Here is a 24497-nt window from a genome sequence, read left to right as displayed (position 1 = left end):
CAAATGTTCCATATTCACATTCGCCTAAACAGGATTGTTGTCTCCCACAGGTGTCATAACAGCTCTTGCAGTGGCTGTTGGTCTCCTGGCAGTGGCGCTGTTGTTCAGTATAGGAGTGCCAATCCATAGGAGGAGAGCGCACTACTCCAGGGAGGTGTAGTGCAGACAACTGTCACACATGTGCCAAAAATACAGAGAGGTGCTTCTCTAATAATAATGTGCCATGTATTTAAAATCTTAGATCCTGATTGGGTGTGTGGAAAGTTTGTGAGCTTCTCTGTATAATGTTTGTATGACTAAAAGAATATAGATAAAAAATGAAACATTCAAAATAAACAATTATTTATAGAAGGCATCACTATATTTTATTAGATTCACCCTTGACAGTGTGTACTCATTCACCGTTTGGCTCAAATTATTTCAAATTCTTTGCTGTTCGTTTTCTCACTGCTTGTCTGGATCTCTGGCCACTGTGGGATGACAGGACAGATGATAAGAGTTAGATTTTGTTGAAATAAATCCAAATTGAATGGCAAGTATTGTTTTTCATATCCACATTCAAACAATTCAATTCTGTTGCAGCTGTCATTGTGTACACAGTCAGCTTTGAGTGTGTATCCCATAATCAAAACTAACCACGTACTAATCGTCTCCATTCCACCCAACAAAAGAAACTCATCTTGCAGTCATATTACCAACGCTCTCCCTCCTCCATCATCCCTCCCCTCCCATCTGCCTCCAACCTCTCATCCCCTCTGCTCTTACTTCGGACGTCCAGCTTGCACTCCACTTCGTCCTTGCCCAGCTCATTGACAGCCATGCAGGTGTATTTCCCTGCGTCGAAGGTGCCTGGCTTGCGAATGTTGAGGGTCAGCACTCCCTGGTAGTTCCGCATCAAGAACTTGGGATCCTGACCGAGGATCATCTTGTTCTTCATCCAAACAATCTTAGGCTGAGACGTGAAAAAGTCAAATTAGTAAATAATCAGGTGCAACAAATCAAATTTTTAGATAGAAGAATTTCTTTTTATGCAGCGTTGTTTGATATGAAAGGCAACTGTTTGCATACAAATCCCTTTTACAGGGAACTTCAGACTTTAATTTGCTTATGAGAACCGGCGCTGTCCGCCTCCTCCTGTGACTCATGCTCCACAGGCTATTTTAACATGCATGTTTACCTTGGGGTAGCCTTTCACGGCGCAGCTGATGGCGGTGCTGTAACCGGCCACTACGGATCTGTCAACCAGGGGCTGAGTAAACTTGGGCACACAGCATATCTCTTTCTCCTTGTAGGGGCTTTTTTTGTGGTCCAGTGCTATGGAGAAGGGTGGGAGGGCAGGCAAACGTGGTCAACTCCCATAAATCATGTCACATTTTACTTGACATCTCCAATGATGGTATTAAATGCAAACCACATGCACACACCTGTCTTGGCAATGACGGCCGTGTTCTTGCTTACGCGCGCCTCGTCGCTCAGGCCGCAGAGGTTTTCACTGAAGACACGGAACATGTATTCATTGCCCATGATCAGCTCTGAAGATGTGCAGTTTGGCCGTCTGTTGTGCTCGTAAACAGTGAACCATTCCTGAAAAGAGAGAAAAAGGTGAACCACAAATTGAGCATATGGAATAAACCAAGTGTCAAACACTGGCTAGAGGTAATCTCAGCACTATAGTTGAGCTGCAGGCCCTGAAAGCAGGTGACCATAGTGTTGATCCACTGTAAGTTTGAAACGCTACCTCCGCTTCCTCTCTCACCTTAGTCTTCATGTCTGCCTTCTGGATGGTGTATCCAGAAATCTCACAGTTGCCATCATCCTTGGGGGGTTGCCACTCCAGAGCTGCATTGAAGCCCCAGACGTCTGTCACCTTCAGGTTCTGAGGAGGTCCAGGTTTATCTGGATGGAATAAATGTCAGATGTTAATTTCATTGCAGTTGTGATGAATTTCAGATCGTCCAAGGAGTGCTTTTCTTCAAATAGATTTTTTCTTAAATGAATAGTTCTCGCTGAAATGCAGACACAGACAGATAAAGTAGAAACGGACGTCCGCTGTTGCAGAGAGCTGACAACCTTACCCACAATCCTGAGGACAATGCTGGCTCTGTCCTCCATGTTCTCAATCTTCAGCACCAGCTCATACGTTCCAGAGTGCTCTCTCTCTGCTTGGCGGATGAAGAGGATGGTGTCCACATTTGAGTTGCGGATGCTGACCATCGTGGGGTCGATGGGTTGACCATCTTTGTACCAGGTTGCGACAGGACGTGGCTTACCCTATAAGACACAAAAGTGACCCATTGTTCAGGATGAAAAAGATTTCCTCGTAATTATTTCTTGGATATGGTAATATATTAGCTGACAAGATACGGCACATAGCCACTGTGTATGTTATAAGCTACTGATTTACAGGAAAATGAGAATCTGCTTTGTTTTAGAGTTTCTCTCTAAAGTAAGCTGGGTCATAAAAAGGGCAAATAGTATTGTTGAAAAAAATGTAATTGGGCTTTTCGGATTAAAAATGCATTTAGCATTGAACTCCTATAACACTGACTAACAGTGGACATTAAAAAAGAACATCAAAATCGATGCAGCGGAACCAGAGATGTCATTTCTTCAATGCAGCTCCCTCTGCAGCCACAAAAGGCTGCATAAAATGTTTTAGGATCTGCAGTAACACCTGTACACAGTCCCCCTTTAAAGGTAAATAGTCATAATGCCTTTATTTGTACATCTTTTTGTACATCTCACTTGTATTTATTTTCATATGGTTTATTTTAGTATATCGTAACACAGCTTCACAAGCAAAATATGAAACATCAGGTTTGTTTCTAACCTGGAAGGTGATGGTCAGGTTGATCTTTTCTCCTACTTTCCTGATGTACTTTGTTCTCAGGTCGCGAGGGAGCCGGATCTTAGGATACTCTAAAGCATGAAAAGAAATTGTAGTATGAAGCATTTGCCAATATAAACCATAGCAAGCTCAGTAGCTCAATATGAGGTGCTCTTTGACTCGTTCACAACTCATCCTGACTGACTCACCCATGATCTCACGGATGGTGACGGGCTGTGACAGCAGAGCTGGAGGACTGCGTCCAGCGATGTTTACTGCCACCACCCTAAAGTTGATCTTCTCTCCCACGGGCAGGCCACGCACCACAAATCCCTGCCTTTCACAAAGCTCCTGGTTTGCCACCACCCACTCAGTGTCTGAAATAAAAGAGAATTACATGCAGTAAATCACAGTGAGTGGGATTTCAATCCTGTTGCTTGTTAGGTTTTTGTTCTCTTTATTACGTACATTCATTGTGATAGCATTATGGACATAAACCTGTGCCGTTTTTAAAAATAAATTCAGCTATCACATACATACCCTTAAGTTCTAATTTAATTCAAGAATCTTGTTAAATTGCCAGTGAATGCTCAGATTTTTCTAAACAGAACTATTAGTTTCATCACCTCCGTCTTTGCAGTATTCAATAAGAAAGCCATCCAGGCCTCCAGCTCCAATCTTCTCTGGGGCGAGCCACTTCAGGGTGCACGTGCTGTCTGTCACATCATTCACTGACAGACGTATTGGCTCGCTAGTCGGGGCTGAGGGTGACAGGAAGAGAGACCCAAGAGAATCAGTGGAGTGGGGTGACAGAAGATGAGGACCGCACAGAGGGAGGAAGCAAAGGAAGACTCAGTGAAGATGGCTGCGATACGTACCAATAGGCATGAAGGGTTTGGAGGTGAGACTTGGCTGAGACATGCCAATGCTGTTGATAGCAAACACCCTCATCTCATACATAACACCTTCAATCATCCTCTTAGCCTCATATGAAGTCGATTCATACACATCAAAGTTGAGCTTCGTCCATCTTGAGGAGCCCTTCTTCTTCCTCTCCATGAGATAACCTGATGGAGAAAAAACAGAAAAATAATTGAAGACACCCAGAAACCCTATAGCGCATTAGATATGAAAAGGTTAAGACAAAATGTATCCTTTACCTTTGAGTGGTGCACCGCCATCAAATACAGGGACGTCCCAAACCATGCTGGCGCAGTCCTCTCCCACTGATAGGCATTTCACATTCTGAGGGGGGTCAGGCACATCTAAAATAAGATGACAGTTAGTGTTAACGTACATTAGAGAGGTTTGAAATACATATAAATAATTTGAAACTGGGGATTTGTAAACCACATGGCGGCACATCAGTTACTACCGGTTGCCATTCTACTATAAGCTCTTCACTTACCCACAATCTTCACAAACAGCATAGCCTTGTCCTCTCCAGCAGGGTTGGTAACACAGATCGTGTAGTTGCCCTCATCTTCCCTCTCTGCCCCCTCTATGACGAAGCAGCTCAGGTCTTTCCTGGCCTCCACCCTTAGGCGCCCTTCGGTGGCTATAATTTGCTAACAAAAGGGAAAGTTGCAGAGTCTAAGCGCCCTGGGTAACTTTGTACTAGTCGTTCAAATCGGCACAGTGCATCTGATGTGCTAAAGGTGCAATATGCAATTTTTTCTTTAGGACGCAACATCTGGGTCAAGCAGAGCTAACTAAACAAGTCAGGGGTGATTAAGAGCGACTTTTTAACTCCCCAAAATTTGGGTTGCTTGTCACTAAAATCTATATAACAGTTCTCTTTCATCAGGGTTGTGCAAAGATTCTCTGGGGTGGAGGTGTGAAAATTAAAGAAAGGTTAGAAGCAGGGTTCACCCTAAAAGCCACGCAGAGCGGCACAAACAGAGAGGCTTTGGGGCAAATCACAAAAGGACATTCATGAGACATTTGAGTTGACCAGAGGGAGACTCTGGCAGCACTTTAGCTTACCAGTGGTCACCAAAGCATTATAGTGATGTGAAACTGAGGCAAAATATGAATCATGGAGTTGTCCCACTAGGACACAGACATATCCTGTTTCCAAAAAGGGCACTTTGGCACTCTGACCGAATACATCAGGGACAGCCTCCTTTGCACCCCTCTGCCCCCTAACTGCCCGTGGGCACAAACATTCCCATTGGTTGGGCCATATCTCAACAGAACGACAGTTTTGTTTTCTGGTGAAGTGGCATTTAACTGAAGCCGAGTGACAGAGACACAGAGGGAGAGGAGATAAAGAGCACAGAATCATAATTAAAAAACAGGCCATGCTGCACAAACAGGTTAGTCTGACCTTCCAACATCATGGACGCCATGGCCGTGAAAATGCAAGTGGTCATTTTGGAAACATCATCTTTTTCCTGTCATATTGAAGTTGGCTGTTATGTTAGCTAAGTTATGTCTTCCGGATGACTCGTCTCTGATAAATGCACACGCTCGTGACAAGTTATGCAAACCGAAATGAACATTAATTTAGTGACGACCCTTTACTTGTCACATACTTACTTCATCTCCTTTCGACCACACAACGGTGGGTGCTGGCTCTCCTGTGATCTCCACATCCAGGCGCAGCTTGTTGCCTGCCACCACAATGATGGTGTTTTGTGAGACCATGTTTCCGGTGGTGTCCAGGTGGATCTTTGGAGGATCTGGTTAATGTACAACATACAAAGTAAGAGTGCGTGAGGAACTAGGTTTGAGATACGACGATTAAAAGAGATTTGAAATATTTGTGAAGCGAGGTAATGCAAGGCTGCCTACCTTGTCTTGGCACGTAGTCAACCTTAATTTCTGTTTTGAGAATAAAAAAAAGGAGATGACTTTATTATGTAGGCTGCTGATGATTAATGCATCCATGATAGCACCTTTGTAATCATTTTTTCTTTCTCACCCAAGAAGTTGAGTTTGGCAGAAATTGAGAGAGCGTATCCGTCAGGAATAAATGTGTAGTCTCCAGCATCTTCTGGCTTCACATTATCAATAATCAGCCGATGAAACCTGAAACAAGCAACACAGAAGATATTGAGCAAGAAAAAAAACGACACATAGGCGAAAAATGCAAGATGTGTTTGATCCTTAGTTATGACAAATATTCAAAAAATGCACTTGAATATATCTTTATGTCCTTGTACCTTCCAATGTGAGTCATTTTGATGCGATCAGTTGGCAAGACCTCCACTCCGTCTTTGAACCACTTTCCTGTGACCTTTTCATCAGACACCTCACACTTGAACAAAGCCTGGTCTGTTGCCTTGACTGTCAGGTCAGCAATGTCCTGCAAGACCTCCAGTTGTTTTTCTGAATAAGACATTGGAAACCACAAGAGAACAGTTCAGGCTGGAGAGAAGAGAGTATGCAGGTAGGGGGGGAGGAGGGAGAATAAGGTCCATGATTGCAACATCTTGACACCCACTGCCATGAGTTGTTAGTTTATTTGTAAAGAGAGGCTTTAAGACCTTGGGCCAGCAGTTAAATTCAGCTGCATCCTCAGCACTGCATTTAAATGACAGAAAACCCAGACTAAATATAGCAAGTCTATGTAAAATAAAGTCTGCTTTCAAAACACTTGACACACTAAAACCCAAATTAGAATATTATATTTTCCAGTCGTACCTTCCACCTCCAGCTCTCCTTTGGTATGGCCCCCGTTTGTCCAAGCATGGTACATTCCGATGTCATTCAGCGTAGCCTCCTGGAGGATAAGACAGTGCTTCCTTCCATCCTTCTTAATGCGATACTTGGAGTCTTGCTCTTTTAGAATCTCTATATCCTCAAAGTACCTGGAAAATAGTAAAATATGAGCACATCTCTTTGAAACACGTCACTGCTAAATGTTTAATAGTTAATAGTAACAGCAAGCATGAGTCTGATGTAAATTTACAGGACATGCTATGATGTTGCCACCATTCAATGACTGCTAAAAAATGCTTTGAGCCATTATTGCTAAATTATAGAAATACTGACCACATGACGTGGGCGCCCTCCTCCGACACCTCGATCTCAAACTCTACTCTCTCTCCAACAACCACATGATAGTCGTCCATCAGCTTGCTGATGGTCACAGGGGGCTCTGGGAAGAGCAGAGAGGGACGTCATGATCCATGCATTCAGTAGGAACTCAATGCTATTGCCATGAGGTTTACAACCTCACATGAATTACGTCCGATTGTTTATTGCTGATGAACTGTCAAAAAGAAAAGATGCTGCACCTTTGACAAAGACCTCGGTGAAACACTTGTCATCTCCAAACACACACTCATACGCAGCATCATCAGCCAGGGTCGCCCTACTGATGGTGAGAGTTCTGACGTTCCCATTTGCCTCCATGATGTACCTTGAAAAATGACAAATAGATTAAAAGTATTCCTTGATCAAGCCAGTGATATATTTTAGCACAAATGTCTTCAAATAATCATACTGAGAAAAAATAGTGTAGGTTTTATTTGAAATGTAGGCCTAACTTTAAGTGATGTTGCCTATTGTTTTTTGTTGAAAGATTGACAGACCTATTTAATGTGTAGCCAAACCGGTGGGTTGGGCGGGTGTACCAAATGACTGTATTAACTCCCTACCCAAATTACAGGACATATACGCACAGGCATAGTCACGGGCAGCTCCTGGTGTCTGGGGTCCTATCACTTCCTGATTGGCGGTGAATGTCAATGTAAATACGTGCGACATGTATGTTTGTTGTTTGGTCTTAAACTTCACAACTCACAGACTGCTTCATGTACAATTTAAAGACGGTATTAACAGTTTGTAATTTGTAATCTATATTGCATATGTGAGTCATGCAGGTGTAGCTTTTCATTCTCCATGACAAGTGGTAAATATACTGCGCGGATGAGGCTAGTGGTCCCCCGCCAACAATTTAATTGAGTTAATCTAGTTTCCGTTCTCCCTTTTATTTTTGTATTCTATTCTATGTCACATATTGTATAGTGTTTCTTATTTTGGTATGTTTGTGATTGGTATTTTGATTTTTTTGGAGAATAAAGCAATCATTTCAGAGCCTTTTTTTGCACACATGGGCACTGGTTGTCAGCTGCTTTTTTAGTGTATTCATGTTTTTTTTCACAACATATTTCCTATATTTGCTGCCCTTTTTTAAAACCTGAGCCGAAGCACTCGGGTTTAGGGTTTTCAAGCATGTTGTTTACCTCCAGAGTGTTAGCTGCTTGAGTCATTTGACAGTGTAGCTTCATTGCATCTTACCTCTTTGTAGTACTTTCTCTCTGTGTATTTGACTTTGCGTATCACATTCATCCAAACCTGTCCTTAGTCCAGTTGATGTCATGCTTGGGAACTGAACCGCCTATTATTGATAAGTGCTTGTGTAATAAAAGACAACCTATTGCCCCTAACCTTGTGTCTTTATCTATTTATTTAACGTAGACATGTGGGGGTGTATCTGCATTGGTGTACATAAGGCATAAGATGTCTTGGCAGTGAGACTTGTTTAAAGGGCCAGTGCGTAGGTTTTAGGGGGATCTTTTGGCAGAAATCGAATGTAATATCCATTATATTCCCATTAGTGTATAATCACCAGGAACTAATAATGGTTGTGATTTTGTTAGCTTAGAATGAGCCTTGCCTATCGTCATAGGGAGCATGTCGTCTTCTGAGAAAACCCCCATGTTGCACCGTCATGTTTCACCGCTTGATGTCACTAAATCCTGCACACTGGTCCTTTAACCCAATGGGAGGCTCCTTATGACTGCCTAAAAATAAAACCTGCTGATGAGCATGACTTTGTGGCCAAGATAATTTTAAACACTGGCCATCAAGTCCATCTAAGCATGAATTAATGTGATACAGCCCAACGCACTTTAATTAAGCGAATTTCTTGCATGGAGCTTAGCATGGTGAAAAAAGACACTGAAGGTGTTTTATGTGAACTAATGACAACTGGTGTGTCTGTGTGTGTACATGTGCTTCTGCTTTTAAGAATGTACTTGGCTGAGGGTTTGATCTCCTGGCCGTTCTTCAACCATTTGACCTGCATGTCAGGATCGACCACCTCGCATCTCAGGAAAATCTTCTTGCCCTTTTCCACCGAGTAGCAAGAGTCGAGTCTCTTCAGGAAAGCTGGGGTTGTGGACAGAAATGATCAAATGAAGAATTAGCAACTCATCAGTTAGTGAAAACCTCTCCTCTCTGTCCAGTTTCATGGTGCCTTTCCTCTTGCCCGTTTACCTCGCCTGCTGTCCTTACCTCTCCACATCCTCTGAGGTTAAATCTGACTTACCATCGCTATACTTGGGCTCGACGACCTTCATCTTTTTCAGGCGTTTCAGCATGCCCCTCAGGTCAGTGATGCCATACTCAAAGGCGATTTTCTCGTACTCGCTCGGATGGGCACTCTTAAGCAATTCCCACACGTCGATCTCTGGTTCCTCTTTTACCTTCTTCCTGTTAGTCAAGAGAAAGGGACAGGCATGCAATTGGGACTGGAGAAGCAACACTTTCTTTCTTCAAGGAAACAATCGTATTGTGTGCTCGATATCTTTGCAAACCAAATAGTGCCCATTTTCTCACTTCTTCGCAGCTTTCAGCAGAGCACTGAAATCCAGATTTCCGTCGTCCTCTCCACCATCCCTGTTTGTACGGAAACAGACGTATAGTATACAAAGCATACAGTGTAATCAGGATCAGGCATACCATCTGACATGGCACATTCAATTTACTATACTGTCATCTACCATCTGTGCTGAAAAACACAGTCACACACACAAACACATTATAAATAGTCTATGTATGCGTTTTTCCATTTTGTGTATTCACATACGCCACTGAGACAAGCTGAAATGCAAACACAGGTGCCCTTACGCTCTCTTGAAGGCAGACAAAATATCTGCTTGCGCCTCCTGCTGTGCAGCTGTAACAAGAGAAGTTGCAGAGAATGCACATTAGGGCTGAATCAGATCAAAACATCTGCACGTATGGAATCTGTGAGCAGCCGTGGCAGGCCAGAGTCCGTTGTCACTCACCCTCAACAGAGATCTCAAAGGTGGAGCTGTCACACTTGTCTTTTGCCGTCACCTCACACCTGTAGCCCCCAGAATCTCCGGTTACTGATTTTATTATCTTCATTTCATAGGTGTAGATCTGGGGGGGAGTGGCGGTATTGCTTAATTACTTCTTAGTGTCTTAGTTATTTCTGAAGGAAGAGAATCAGATTCTCTGTCTAACACAAACCTTAGTATTCCTGTCGTAAGTTTCTTTGAACTGCACATGTTTTCCAGCCTTGCTCCCGAGGTCCAACCACTTGCCCTTCAGCCATTTCATGGTGGGTTTTCTTGCCAGGGTGGTCGAATCAACCTTGGCTATGATAGTGACATCCATTCCTGCCATTCAAAAAGAGCAATTAAGTCATATGACATTACGTAATCAGCACACTCCGTATGGATTGCTATACTGTTTCGCGACCCCTCTGATCACTGTAAAAAACCAGCTCCCAGACTCAGCTCAGACTCATTACATGCCGTATTTTATCCATTCCCATTTCTAACCTGCAACAGCGCTTATATTTGCTGGTGGCTTCTCGACAAAGAGCCCACTGAGCTCAGTCGACCCGGACTCTGAAAAAGAGGAGAAAGACGTTAGTTCCCTTATATACTCTGAATTTGTTTTTTTTTAATAGCCCTTCAGTGTTATTGGCAATGTCCTCAGTGTGCAACAAACCAAAGTGCAAATGACACAGTAAAATGTTTGGACATTTTACCAACAATTATGAAACAAATCTGAATCACAACTGCACACAGACTGCGCACATACAATGTATATGAAACACAATAAACACAAAATAATGAACCAACAACAATTGGCAAAAAACACTCAAACACAGAGGAGGAAGTATAACAAGTAAACTGTTTCTGCCCTCTCGCTCTGGAACTCTCTCCCTCAGCACCTCGCCACTTTTAAAACTGCACTCAAAACTCATCTTTTTCAATCTGCTTTGAACCTGTGATGCTAGTTATGTATGTTTTTTGTTTTGTTTTTATAATGTCATCTCTCTGCGTTGCGTCTATTATTATTGCTTTTATTGGTTTGTTTTTTACCATGTAATGTTGAGTAGCTTTATAAATTGTAATACAAATAAAATGTATTCTTATTCCCAAATATTCACTAACTAGCATTTCATTAAAGCTATATCAGCTATATCAAAACCTGTTTTGTATGCAGAGTTAGACTCACCTTCCTAACAAATGCACAAATACACAAATCACAGATGTAACCACTACAGTTTTGCACTTGATTTTAAGCACAATTAGCCATGTTCTGGCTTTTCTTGACAAATGACATTAGAAATATGAAAAGTAAATGTTATGTGCTATTGTTTTGTGCTTTGGCATGAAAGTAGTGATGTTATAGTGAGTTACTCCGCAGTACTGTATGGACACTTCCAGTAGAGCAGCAATTTCTGTCCTCCCCAGTCATAACGGATTAAAGTGTACTTCTAATTTTGCAAAGACTGATCCAAAATCAGAAGTTGGCATGCTATCCTTATAGCAAGATAGAGTGCACCCGTTGGCCTCCATACATCAGCACCCATATCAAAGATTTGGCATTCAAGGTGCAAATGAGTAAACAATGCATACGCCATTAACATTGGTGTCTAATTGAAGTCATACTATACAGTGCAAGTTACTCAAGATACTCAAAAATCCCTCTGGTCATTCTTTGCCCTAACACATCCAATCGGTTGACATCTTTATTTGCCATATTTGACTAATACATAACAACACATAGGATGCATACAACTGCATTTCATAACGTCACATTTGCATGCAGCAACTGTGCCTCCAGCTCATCCCTACCCTCCTCTGCAGGGTTTGCTTTGGCTGGGAAAAACAAACATCCCTGCATATGGAAGTATAACCATTTGCAGTTATACTGTACCATAAGTCTGTGTAAACTCTTGAGGTAAGTGAACAGCAATTACAGAATGATCATTCTGTAGAATTATTACACCACACAGTGAAGTACAAACCACAACAGAATCAAGATCGTGAAGGTTATCAATCAAAAGATAAAGTAATCAAATGTGTTGATTACTGCGCTTTTAATCACCAAACTTGTGGTGAATTGAAATCACCATGATTACTTCTTTTGGACTGATATTGCTGCTTGTCGCTAAGACGGCAATGCAGAGCATGTGCACCCCAGGCTGCCTAAATACACCACTGAAGTGTAAAGACATTTAGTTTATTTTTTGTTTAGGACCATGACGTGTTACGAATATAATACTTTGTATAAAAGTTTGTCGCATTTCCCTCTCAAGATACCCTGAGACTAAAACAACTCTGGCCAAACTGTGCACCTATGGCAGGTTAGTCTTTGTATAAGCCTGTTGCGATGGCTAAAATTGGATATGGATGTCCTGGCATCTAGACTGGGCAGAGTTCTGACCAAAGAATAGTGTCCTCAGGTTTCCCTCTGAACTTTCTTCAGCTGCTGTCTTTGGATTAAGCCTAGCGTGCGTGATAGCCATGCTTCCGACTTGCTAAAATGTTGAATTAAATTTCCTCACCATGCAAAATTAGCATTTTGCGAAACCTAGCTTGCCCAAGAGAAGCAGCTGTGGGAGGCACATAGCTGATAGAGACAACCACAAGGTGTTTATACTATGCAGAGTTTCCACTTGCTGAGCTCTTTTACTTCTTTGTTTCATGCTCCAGTTTTTCCTCTAATCATACACTGCCAACGTGCTTGTCTTTTCCTTCCCCTATATGTGTAGCAGCTTATGCTGAGCTCTGTCTGGTACATCTGCAGAACAGTATACCTTTCTTCCCTCTGGGCAACCAATGCTTCTGTACTGCAGGAGGAGCTTACAGAGCCCAACATGCAGTGAAGGACATTCATGAAAGGCGGAGAATGCGATGTGCACTCATAAATGCCAAGAAGAGATAAAGCTCAGAAGCATCACAGGACTCATTACACAAGTAATTTATGGACGTGACATCCATGGCAGTAACCAAACTGAACATATGGTGAGCTCCCCCTGTCTGCTTGACCTCTCTTTTCTTAGCACGTCATAGTTTAGAGTGAGTTTCAGATCGCCAGCCAACCTCCCCAAGATAGCAATGTGGTTGTGAGCACACAAACCAGCCACACCACCTTAAGGAGGAGTCTTTGGCTATAACCACCTCTGCCCTGCAGAGCCGAGGAATGCAACAGATCTCTCCTTAACATGTGATTTTATGCACTGCACAGAAGATTATGGACTTGTGTCCCAGTGGGGAAACGATTGTTAATGTCAGTGATTCCCCCCCCAGGCTCAGCAGTTACAGGGACATTTCACATATAATTTGAAGGGCACCACAAGGAACTAGCAGCCTACACAGCTCCCTCAGCTCCCTGGTGTCTTGTCACATCCCTAACCCTTCTCCATCCAATCCACCCCTTATCAGTCCAGATCGACTTCCAATGCATCACCCTTGGAGCTGTGCCCTTGAAAGACCGTGGCTGAGAGAGGACACTTTGTAACATGAATAAAAGCTCTTGAATTTCACTTGTAAAACCTGAGTAGCGTGGACATTTTTAGATGGCTGACTTCTGAGTCACACTGCATAGCTCTGATATACAACCATGGTTTAGTCTTTGGCCATCAGATAGAGGATAAAACATGACCCAGTATGTCTTTTCATTGTGCAGTTTTGAGGCATCGATGTACTGGCTAAGATATCTTGGATGACCTCGCTGCTTGAGCTCTCTTTGCCATTTCCTAGTGCAGCATACTGTTAATAAAAGTGTCGTCTAATCAGATGACACTTGATATGTTAGCAGCAACAGCTGCCATTGTTCCACAATAAATGCTACACATAAATCACAGCTGTGTTTCCATTCTCATTGTTTAAATTGCCAGAGGGGCAAAGGCAAAAGAGAGCTGGTATCATAGCTTGCAGATGTAATGGGATTCGCAGCACTCTTCACATGGGGAAATAATTCTGAATTGCTAAAAGGATATAAACAGCATAATTTGTCAGTGAGATGTATCAGCGGTGAATGAGACAAGGATAACATTACGCACTAAACTGCAGATGAGACCACATTAGGTCACACCTTTTTTCCTCTTTTACACAGCAGAGGGTATGTCGTAGGCCTGAGGTGTGGCTTTGTCTTCGGCTAACTACTGCAGAGCTACAAGAAGTTGCAAGCTCTGGGGTTTTTTTTTTTGCAGGGATCTTCATGGGATCTGTAAGATATGAGGGCTGAAGCAAGTGGAGCCACCCTGCATACTTATATTACATTTAGGATCTCGCCAGCAGCTCTGTGACAAACCACTGCATGGAGAGACTAACAAAAGAACTTGTGACTGTCAATCAACAATGAGAAGAAAATGTAAAAATTCTCTACAGAGCAAAGAACCGTGTTTTCACTTAAGCCAAAGACGACTTAAATACAACTATGGAAACCAAATTTTATTTTTTTCTGTAAAAAAGCATTTGAACAGTTTTCCTTGATTTCAGTCCAAATTGAAGTAATCAAAAATATTTCAAACAATAAGAGGTCCACTTAACACTTCATGTATATTATGTGACATCTTGACTAGCACATAATACCAAAACTATACATACGTAAACATAAAACACTCAAAGCATACTTTTGGAAGAGCAAAAGTAAATAATGAAAAGACATGTCGCTATAAACGTTGCTCTTTCCTTACCATCCCCATCAGCTTCTGAATCTGCTACAGACAAGGAAGCAAAGTCAACTGAAAAAAGCAGCTAGGAAGCAAATGCTTGTTGCAGATCACGCACAGTTGCAACGGAGACCATTGAACAAAGAACAGAAGCTCCATCCACCATCACATTTAATAAAAAGTTGACTTATTCTCCTTTTACACATTTAGTGTTACTACATGAAATAATAAATATATATGTTGATAAATATAACACATAGAAATACATACACTTATGGTAGAGACACCCAGAAACCACAACTTAAAATGCAATATATGCTTTTATACTGTACCTGGAAGTACAACATACATTTCAGAAATGACCATGTTGCAAATAATGTAAAACCAAACCAAGGTTAAGTTCACACATAGCATATACTATAAAGTATATGTATCAGTCCAGTGATGACAAAAAAATAAGGCATTCAACATGACATTTTTTAATCCTGCTATTTAATGTATGTCATTGCAGCATATCAATCATTGACGAGCATATTTATAAATTAAATAATTTAAATAATTTAAATAAATCGTGTATTTTTGGGGTGTTCAAAAAAACAGATAACAAAACAGGTGTGCAGGTCACCTGAGCCAAATGGGAAAGAGCTTTGAAAATAGAATATACAAATTCAACAGTCATGCAGATAGTGTAATTTTAACACTGAGTGGCACATGTATGCACTTATATGTGAATACATTGGATGGATTATATAGACGGACATATCGAACCAGAACATTCAAAGTACAGGATTCTTTCTTACCTCCGTCTGCGGGGAGTGCATCTAAAGAAAATGAATGGCTGTAATTATTTACTACATCTAGTCATAATTGAGGGTGCCGAGGCAAAAGTTAATAGAACAATTGTATCATTCCCTGACACTAAGAGGTACCATCTTCCCTTTGCTGCAGTTCAACTGGGCAAATATAATTCATGGTTAAGTGATTGGAAACAGGACTATCTCCGGATAAACTCAACCACATGTGAACTTATAGAGATGTGATCACATGCCCATAGTGAACTGTAACCCAAAGGTGATTTGGAAAATGGATCAAGTTGTTCTGTTAGTCAGTTTATATTAAAATCCACACAGATGGTCTGTCTTGTCTACATCATACATATGAATAATTTCGGTCCAACATGCTAAACAACTCAAAAATAAAAGTTTTTTTTCCACTCAAAAAACACCAAAAAGGAAACAAGAATATTAATTCCCATTAGGCAGGTCATCAACATAAGACAGGAAATCAGAAAGACATGGATTGACACGTTGCTGTGATACACTGTAGGCTACAAACATGTGCATGACATCACTTTGCTGATTTCTGACATTAGATTGTCACAATAATCTGAGGAAATAAAATCTGTCGCCACACACTCCAGATGTAGTTTCACGTGTGACGCATGCTCATGTGGGCTCGCTAAGAAGCACTAACGCGCTGAATGAAAGTGGCATAATATTTGCATTATCCCCCTTCAGCGGCTCCATGTTGTCTCATGTGATGTGATTGACTTACAGGCCTATCATGTTGACTCAGTAATTGTTCAACTTATTATCTACAGCAAAACCACTTGTTCCGTGTTATTCAGATAATTACCCTGACTGATTAGCTCAAATGCACAACACTCAACTCAAACCCACTCCATGTCACATAATAACACCGTGTGAATGCACTGAATCACTCAAAGTCACAAAAAAGGGGGGAAAAAGAGGAAATCATTGTCCCTCACCCTCTTCAGCTGGCTCCTCTGGGGCTAAAATTAACGGATTTTTGTGAGACATACAATGAAAAGTAATACCGTGGTAGCCCCTTTGGAAAACACATATACAACAGCTGAGCAAACAGATTGTATGAGTGTGTAACGTATAAAATCCAGACCGGTATCACATGACCACACTGAAACAAGACAGCTGAGTTGAGCGCTTCAGTAACCTGATAATCTACAGTACATTAGATTCTCAGTGGAAATGCCTGAAGGTAAAAATATAGAAACATATGCTGGCGTGCACGCGTTAAATTCAAAGTTCAATGAAGGATGGTGCATGCTGATTAAACACCCTCAGAGTCAGAGCCTGTGTTTGCTTGACACGGGCAGTTGACATGTGAGCCAAAATGTGAGAGCCATAATTAATTCACTATGTGATGGCCCACAAAAGGTCAGTAGGCAAATGTGGTGTAGAAGCTGACTTACCATGCCCCTCCTCCGGTTTATCTGAGAATTAGAAACAGAATGAGGAGATGATTAGAAACTGTATTTGTACACATATTAACAATCCGTTTAACGTTATTTGGGATGCCCTCTTTTATCTTAAATAATATTAAGTGATCATGGATCTTGATCCATATTTTCCTCTTTTAATTGCAATCAGTTTATGATATCTAACTGGATATTTGTCTTAAACTGATGGCATTATCTACAACTGTCATTTCAGGAATGTTTAGAGTACATCTAAAGCTAGTAATCTCGGTCCATAAATCTAAAATAGGCCGACTACCAACCAGGTAAGAGGATACACATTCTGTGAGACGGCCACCTTGAAATTTATTTCAAGCCGCATAGCCTCTAGCACAAATCTTTAAAAGGATATCTTGACCCAGATGTCAGTAATTCGATGATTATTTCATCCCCCACTTATTTTATAAATTCACTCTACCATCTTCACCTATTGGCGAGAAATGCTTCCATGGTCCAATTGGAGCAATAGAGGATGACAAACAGTCAGTTTGATTCGAGTGCAGAGAGATGAGGGTGGGATTGTTGAGGCCTAAATCTGGTAAAAGGAAATTCTCAACTGAAATAGATGCATATAATATACCCAACTCGTCGGGTATCTCCCTGAGGGCAACTGCAGTAGCAGCTAAAGGCCAGGGACGGTGTCTTATGACCTGCCTGAAGTCATGCCACGTTATTTCAAGTTTCCTTGAATAGTCAACCCACTTGACCTCGCATGCTTTACTGGTCACTTAAGGTTTGTCTTAAATAACTTGCTAAAATAGCTGTCTTGAATTTACAATGTATGCAAGTTATAATTACTATTTTGTCTCTCTGTTCTGTCGTAATGCACATAACATTATTTATCCTTTCTCATACAGCAGTGTAGGCAGACTGCGCCCACGTGGGTCCTCATGCAAACGGCTGATATCTTATTAGCACTGTGTTTAATGCAATGCATTTGTATACAGCTACTGTATGTTTAGCTCATATGGCTTCTTACAGAACAGAAGTCTCTGAACTCTTAAGAAACAGTGGCGGGCTGTGCATTTTATACCTGGGCCTTCACAGCTGTCCTGCAGCTGAACACACGTATTCATATTAAAGCGTTTGGCTTACGAACCGAACAATACGTTTGAATAATACTAGTGCATTTGGAAAATGCAGAAGCTTAAATTGTAGGAAATATAATGTTTTCTGCGCTCACGTAGGAGACAACGGGCTGTGACCTCTGAGCCCGGAACAGAAAAAAACAAAACCAAAAACAGCTGAGGCACCGCACCTGTTCTGGGAGGCTACGCTAAACTAGCTTAACAGGAAAACAACAGCAGCAACACGCATTCTGCTACACACTCGAGGGCCATTCAGATATTAGATGTAAAAAACCAAACGCAGTTGACTAACAAAATGCTCTTCACTTAAAGACAAACTCCATCCTCCTTTCTTTGTTGACAAAGAGTTTAATCACACGGTTAAATCCCAACTCACAAATCCGTTTCTCCTCCTCCTTCAGCCATTGAGTGTTAAAAAACAAAGCGAGGTAAAAAAATAATAATCTACACCAAGCAAAATGCAAATTTTTATATAATTTCTTCCATATCTTTCAATTTTAACTCTTACCACTCCAACTAAGCTTTGCCAGCTTCCTTAAGTTTCGTTTCACGATAGTCACGTGCTCGCCCACTGACCAATCACAGCGCACGCTGCACCTCACTGCAGAGCTGCACCTGAAAACTGAGCTGCGTGTTAATGCTGACGTACTTGTAGGCCAGCTAGAAGGCTCTGGCATGTCAAAGAATACGCCTAACATGTCAAACTAAAGATCTGATTGGTTGAAGACTATGAGAATCAACAATATCGTCCCCATTCACTTAAACTGCGAAGGGATTCACTTGTGAGTCTGAAGGCCTCGGGCCTCTGTTCTTACCTAGAGACTCAGAGGTGAAATCTGATTGGATAAAAGCTCTACTTAAAATAAGCTGCACTGGAAGCAGAGCACCTGAGGAAAGACGGTAGCTGTGCAATGAGAAAATAAGATAATGGGAAAAATATTTTTATAAATTATAATACATGTAGTGTATTTAAGAAAAAATATTCAATTCTAAAATAGATATAGCTTTGTGATTCTGTTTAGGCCAGCAGAGAAGGCAAGGCCCTGACGGCCCGCCACTGCAGAACAGTATACGCATGTTACTTTGTCGTTTACAAAAAAGAAAAATATTGTGAACTCAAAGACTTTGGTGTAAATACTTCACACTTCCTGTCAGAAGTTTTAACACCTCCGTCGAAAGTAAATCTGCATTAGCATCTGCTAAATCAATCCACTTGGGGTGAGAGTCTTGATCATCTCCAACACGTTTTTTGATCCTGCGTGGTAATCAACTTCTGCACAGCTGTTCCTCACAGTTTAAATGTCCCCCTCAGAGACTGTCCATGGTTTCATATGTTAACGAAGTTGTTGTAGATTTTTACTTGATATACTGTTTTTTTTGGTTTCTTTGTTTGTTTCCTTGTGGGAGAATTCTTTCTTTTACCCTGTTCCCTATGTTGTTAGTGTATGTAAACAAGCTCTCTGTAGTTAACTGTAAATATTTGTCTAAAGTTACCTTCAGTTTATTTCTGGAAGCATAATGAGTTATACATAAGTTCCTCTATCTTACATATATTCTGGAGTTCAGTTTAGGTACGGCAGGTCTTCGCCTCACTTTTTGTTTATGTCTCTGTGTTTACCACTGACAGCCTGATTTTGTGTGCAATGACCCAGACATAAAAAAAAGGGTATGATTGCAGTCTGACCTTATGTCTGGGTGTCTTTAAACAGCATGCGTCAAAGTTTGTGAAGATATCTCAGTAGCACATCATCTAAAAGTTTTCATCTGCTATAAGAAACAGTTTGTTTCATACAGTTGCAAGTGTGTCTGTAAATGTACATCATTTTTAAGGACCATTTTTTCGTATGGTATTTTAAGGCGCCTAAATGAAGGTGTTAATAGTTGTGAGGTACAGGTGGAAAACTGTCTTTAAACCTCCCGTTAATAATCATCATCAATAGAGCAATGACAGCAGGTAGAAACTAGCATTAAATCTTGTGTTTGATTTTTGGTGACAGGCTCTTCTGCTTGTATATTGGATTTTAGGTTGTGCCTTTATGCGTGGTTTATTATCTGAGAGATAATAAATTCCATCATTTTTGCATCCTCAGAAAGATAAATAACGTTGGGATATGGATGGATACACTTCTAAGAACAGTTATAGTTCAACTTGCCCTCATAGTGTTTTTTCAGGTCACAGTGATGAAAGGGATTGCGACCATGAATCATACCATAGCTTCCAACCACTGACTAGCAAACTGTCATGTGCTTGATTGAGTACATTGGAACAACATCACATTCAGGATCGGGCATCAGGCCTGATGACCATGATATAACTCTCTGGATGGAAGTGATAGATTTCTTATGTTAGATGGAATGATTTATTTGACATGGGATTGCAAGGGGGTTGCAACAAAAATCTTATCTTAAGAATATGCTTGGATGTGTGAAACTCTATGAACTCATGAGAAATAAAAGGGAGTGGAAAAGGTCATGGGTTATTGCCGAGTATTTTTAGCTGTTAGCTGAGGGCGGGATCTGGCTGCTAATTGAAGCAGCACAGAGAACATTTCAACTCATCCCGCGTGTAAATACAGACCTAATTCATGGGAAAATAAGTGGCGTTAGACTGTAAGATAAGGATGAAAATGTTCCCACTTCGGTTTCATGGGATCGTAAGACGCATATAGTTGTTGAGCTGTTTAAATCACATTGGCTGGTTATCCGACCCCCAATTTGGCTTGGAATGACGGTGGGAGGTGCTGACACACCGTAAGGAAAGTGGGATCGTATCCACATTCCATGGATTAACTCTGTGGCTGTATATGGTAAATGAAAGCAGTGCCTGGCAATGTTTCTGGGATATAAATAAAGAGGGCCTAGCTTAGATCTGTGAAATGATTAGCACGGGGACAGATACAGAAAAAAATAACCAAATAATCCTTAGTACAATTTGTCAGTAATGCGCTAACACGTCCAGCAAAGCCCATTACATTCACTATTGGAGCATGGGCGGTGAAGAAATTAGATGGAGGGGTTTGGGCTCAACACTTCCCACAATCTTGCCCTGTAAAACCCAACTCCTCTAACAGACTCGTCGGCTATGACATTCACTTATCTGTCTGCCACAGTGATTTAGAGCCACACAGGGTCAAATTGGAGGACAGGCGCCTCCACAAAGGACAAACAACCATTAAAGAAAAATAGCATTCACCCATGGGTGCCATGTGACAGTTTTATGGGAGAAGCAAGCTTTATATATTTATTTATTTTATCTTAAATGGAAAGTTAATATGCAAAATAATATGAAATCAAACTTTGACTTTGTGTTTGCTTTTTTAAAATATAATATCTAATTTTACGAAACACGTCTCTATGAAAGTACCGGTGGGTCAAGTTTAATATAATCATTTAACATGTTTATTAGCCCACTTATGTTGGATTGTGTTAAAAAGCATCAAAAACTGTTGTAATTCAGGAAAGGAAGTCATAGTAACACAATGAAACCAATTTCCCCTGTGACTATTGTATTAAAAATGATTTAGTATTAACTTATGTAAAGGACATGGAACTAGTCAGCGACAGTAGCTACCATGAAACACAAGCTGGCCCTCTGTACAGTCCAGAAATAGTACACATATAGCTGCAGGCAGCAGTGTTACCTGCTGTACATGCTGTAGTTACTGTTTGTGGAAGCTTTTAAATATGATGTCGCTCTCTCTAGGCTGATGTAATAGCAGCTGGTTATGTGATCATTTATGGACTTTAAACTATTCTTCATGGGCAGATTTCAACAAGGAGACAAATAGGCAAAATGTGTGTATTTATGAGACGCCCAATCTGTCCAGCCACAGTAATTTAAAGGCCACATGCATCTTCAGCAGCAAGAGACAAATAAACGTTCTAATCAGAAATATAAATAAACACTTTTTGATATTTCTATATCATTTTTTCAAGTATTTGGTTCATTGCCATTGTGATATCAAAATTTAAACTTTTTTTTTAATCAAATCGAATTTGACATTAAAGCATTATATTCAGTCTATTATAGTTTTTGTTATGAATATTGTTCCTGCTCTCAGATCAGTGAAACTGTCTACGAAATGAAATTGAATACGTCACAGTAAGCGTTGAGGTCATCTGATATGGGGGTATCTTGGGAGTAACTTGGGAGTCTTATTTAAGCTAAATCTTGCCAGTATGTTAGACTGAATATTAAACTAATTAGTTTGTATCTTACACCATAACAGCAGGTATCACGCTCTTAGATACATCTAATCTCCTCTTCAAAACCTAATATAAGTATATTTATTTGCATCAGATTGTTTTATTCTTTTTTATCCCACACTATACATAAACATAATGAATAATAAATTGATCTTAGACATACACCACAATACAATATTTTTTTATCAAGAAATCTGACATTATATATAATTATATATATATATATATCATTCTGCTATATCCTCAGATGTATAAGTAATATAAAACTATTGCAAGAGAAAAATATCTCCAACCAAGCCAGGCAACCCAAATCCAAGCATCAACATCACCACTGTAACTCAGTCTCCAAACTAATTAAAATGAATTATGCTTTCACAAAAAGTATCTGCATACCTGCAGGGACTGGCTCAGGCATGGTTATTCCTGTGTCTCCGCTTTGCTGCTGCAAGACTGAGAGCTTGTGGTGCTTTTTCCTTTTATTTCTTCCCTCTCTCTCTCTCTTATTCAAATCTCTTCTGGCACTCAAAGTCGCCCACACCCTCCAGTGAGCGAGGAGCGCAAGAAACACTGACGACACCCCTAAGGAGTTTAAAAAGAGAAGCACTCTGAGAGAGAGCGTGATATGGTGGAGAGACAAGATGGTGAGGTGGTGGCGAAAGAAGTCTTATACATTTATGATGAGTTTAATGGACTGGCTAAACCTGTTGAGCTCTAATGTTTGCTGCAGAAATATAGAGTACACTGAGATTAGATGACCATTAACTAACTCAATTTTGACACTTTATCTAGTGCCTTCGGATCTTACACTAATGTTTGGATCATCACCTCTTATAACCCACATTAAGAGCAGGATTTGCACGTAGTTTTGTGGTTTCTTATACTATAAGTCACTGGATACTAGATGTGCTGCATTGGCTGTAGAAGTGAATCCAAGAAAAGGCAACTAAGTATTTGAAAGGCAATTCATATTGCTGTATGTTATTGATGCTTGATGCACCTGCCAGCTGACACAGCATTATCTTATCAAACATTGCTTATTATTAGCATCCATTATTGTATTAACGAATCAGCTAAAGTAATGGCCCAAAGTAAACCACACTGTATGTTTTTATTGCTGCGAAGGCCCTGAGAGGCAAGTGAGTGAAGACATTCTGGTATACATTTTCTAAGTCTGAACTAAATCGGTTTCTCTAATGCTGTGTTCACAACACAGCAACAGGCTAAGTCATTTTACAATGCGAGATGATGACATGAAGCAACAAACTGACACCCGACCCTGGTCGCTGTGTGATGCGCTGCAAAAAACGTTGAGCTGGTCCTAACTTTTTTCAGCGCTCCAATGATGCAGCGAAGCGTCAACCAATCATATGTTCTTGTTTCGCCCTGTTCCGTTCCGTCATCCAACTGCTTCTTAATGACATAATGAATGCTTCACCAACACTTCAATGGCCACTCGCCAACAATGTAGCTGGCCACGCATTTTGATCACAAGAGACTGAAGTTGCACCACAACCCCATGTTGTAAATAGAAGCATTTTTTTGCTCACTTTCCTCTCAGGGCTGTCAGGGTAACTGTTTCCAGTCTTAATGCTAAGCTAAGCGGTTGCTGGCGTACATATAAAGTATACAGACATGAGAGTGGTATAATTCTTCACATCTCCGCAAGAAAGCAAATATATGCATTGTGGAAAAATATGAATTTAAGTTAAAATATAGCAAAAGTTTAGTATGCAATATGTTAAAAATTACTAACCTCAGCTGTCAAATAGATGCACTGGAGTAAAAACGATTATTTGTTATTTAAACTTTTTTTTTTAAAGCTCAAAATTGTACTTCAGTGCAGTTCTTGAGTAAATGAAGGCCTACTTTGTTACATTCGACCACTTGTGGTTGGTTTCCCAAATGCTGCCGTAATGCTTCCAAGGTCTTATTTGTAGCACAAAGACGGTTGACAGCCAGAGATGGTCAGCTGGCCACAGCCAGTAACAGTGTATACTTTTCTAATGTTACCCTATGCAGAAGTGTCGGCCTCGTTCTCCATGGCATCTCATACCGAATATTAATAATATTAAGTCTTCAGCACATCTTCATCACCGTTCGTCATCTCCTCCTTCATTTGTCAGAAATGTGCTTGCGTCAACAGGAGCCACTGTGGAGACAAGTCCCCCGCTACTGGGGTCAAAGTGTGAATCTTCGCAGGCATGTCAGTCTACAGGGAACACCAGGCGGGTGTATCTATAGCTGTAGGGGGTGGAAATGTCTCTTGGAAAAAGAACAGTGACACAAAGAGTAAGCAAAATTGAGAGTGCAGGCGATGGTGAGTGGGTCTTTCATGCTACTATTCATAAGGTATTATGTTCATGGTCATCCCAAGTCACTTCACTCCCTCCAGCTATCTTAAAGATCAACCTGTCATGCTAC

At 40.8% G+C, this 24497-nt stretch overlaps 1 protein-coding gene across 2 annotated transcripts; it reads right to left on the bottom strand.

Annotated features, from left to right (window-relative positions):
• Window positions 1-69: 69 nt before the first annotated feature.
• Window positions 70-22552, bottom strand: LOC116381389 (myosin-binding protein C, fast-type-like). 2 transcript variants are annotated; one of them, XM_031843510.1, is made up of 29 exons: window positions 22470-22552; window positions 16738-16758; window positions 15308-15328; window positions 10375-10443; window positions 10061-10209; window positions 9853-9970; window positions 9692-9740; window positions 9401-9460; window positions 9111-9274; window positions 8818-8950; window positions 7072-7196; window positions 6827-6932; window positions 6476-6642; window positions 5995-6160; window positions 5754-5860; window positions 5624-5653; window positions 5369-5511; window positions 4236-4395; window positions 3988-4092; window positions 3706-3894; window positions 3454-3588; window positions 3037-3204; window positions 2831-2919; window positions 2076-2271; window positions 1757-1896; window positions 1425-1584; window positions 1178-1314; window positions 766-952; window positions 71-470 (listed from the first exon to the last, which is right to left on the bottom strand). In XM_031843510.1, the coding sequence occupies exons 1-29, from the start codon at window positions 22489-22491 to the stop codon at window positions 445-447; spliced, it is 3342 nt and encodes a 1113-aa protein (XP_031699370.1). In that variant the 5' UTR covers window positions 22492-22552; the 3' UTR covers window positions 71-444. The 2 variants fall into 2 exon arrangements, with proteins under 2 accessions (XP_031699371.1, XP_031699370.1); XM_031843511.1 differs by lacking the exon at window positions 15308-15328 and having other exon boundaries at window positions 70-470.
• Window positions 22553-24497: the final 1945 nt, after the last annotated feature.

The sequence above is a fragment of the Anarrhichthys ocellatus genome, unplaced genomic scaffold (assembly GCF_004355925.1).
Source record: "Anarrhichthys ocellatus isolate YVR2014 unplaced genomic scaffold, GSC_Weel_1.0 scaffold4, whole genome shotgun sequence".
NCBI lineage: Eukaryota > Metazoa > Chordata > Actinopteri > Perciformes > Anarhichadidae > Anarrhichthys > Anarrhichthys ocellatus.
The sequence above is the reverse complement of the archived record's forward strand: the minus strand, read 5'-3'. Positions and strand labels throughout refer to the sequence as shown.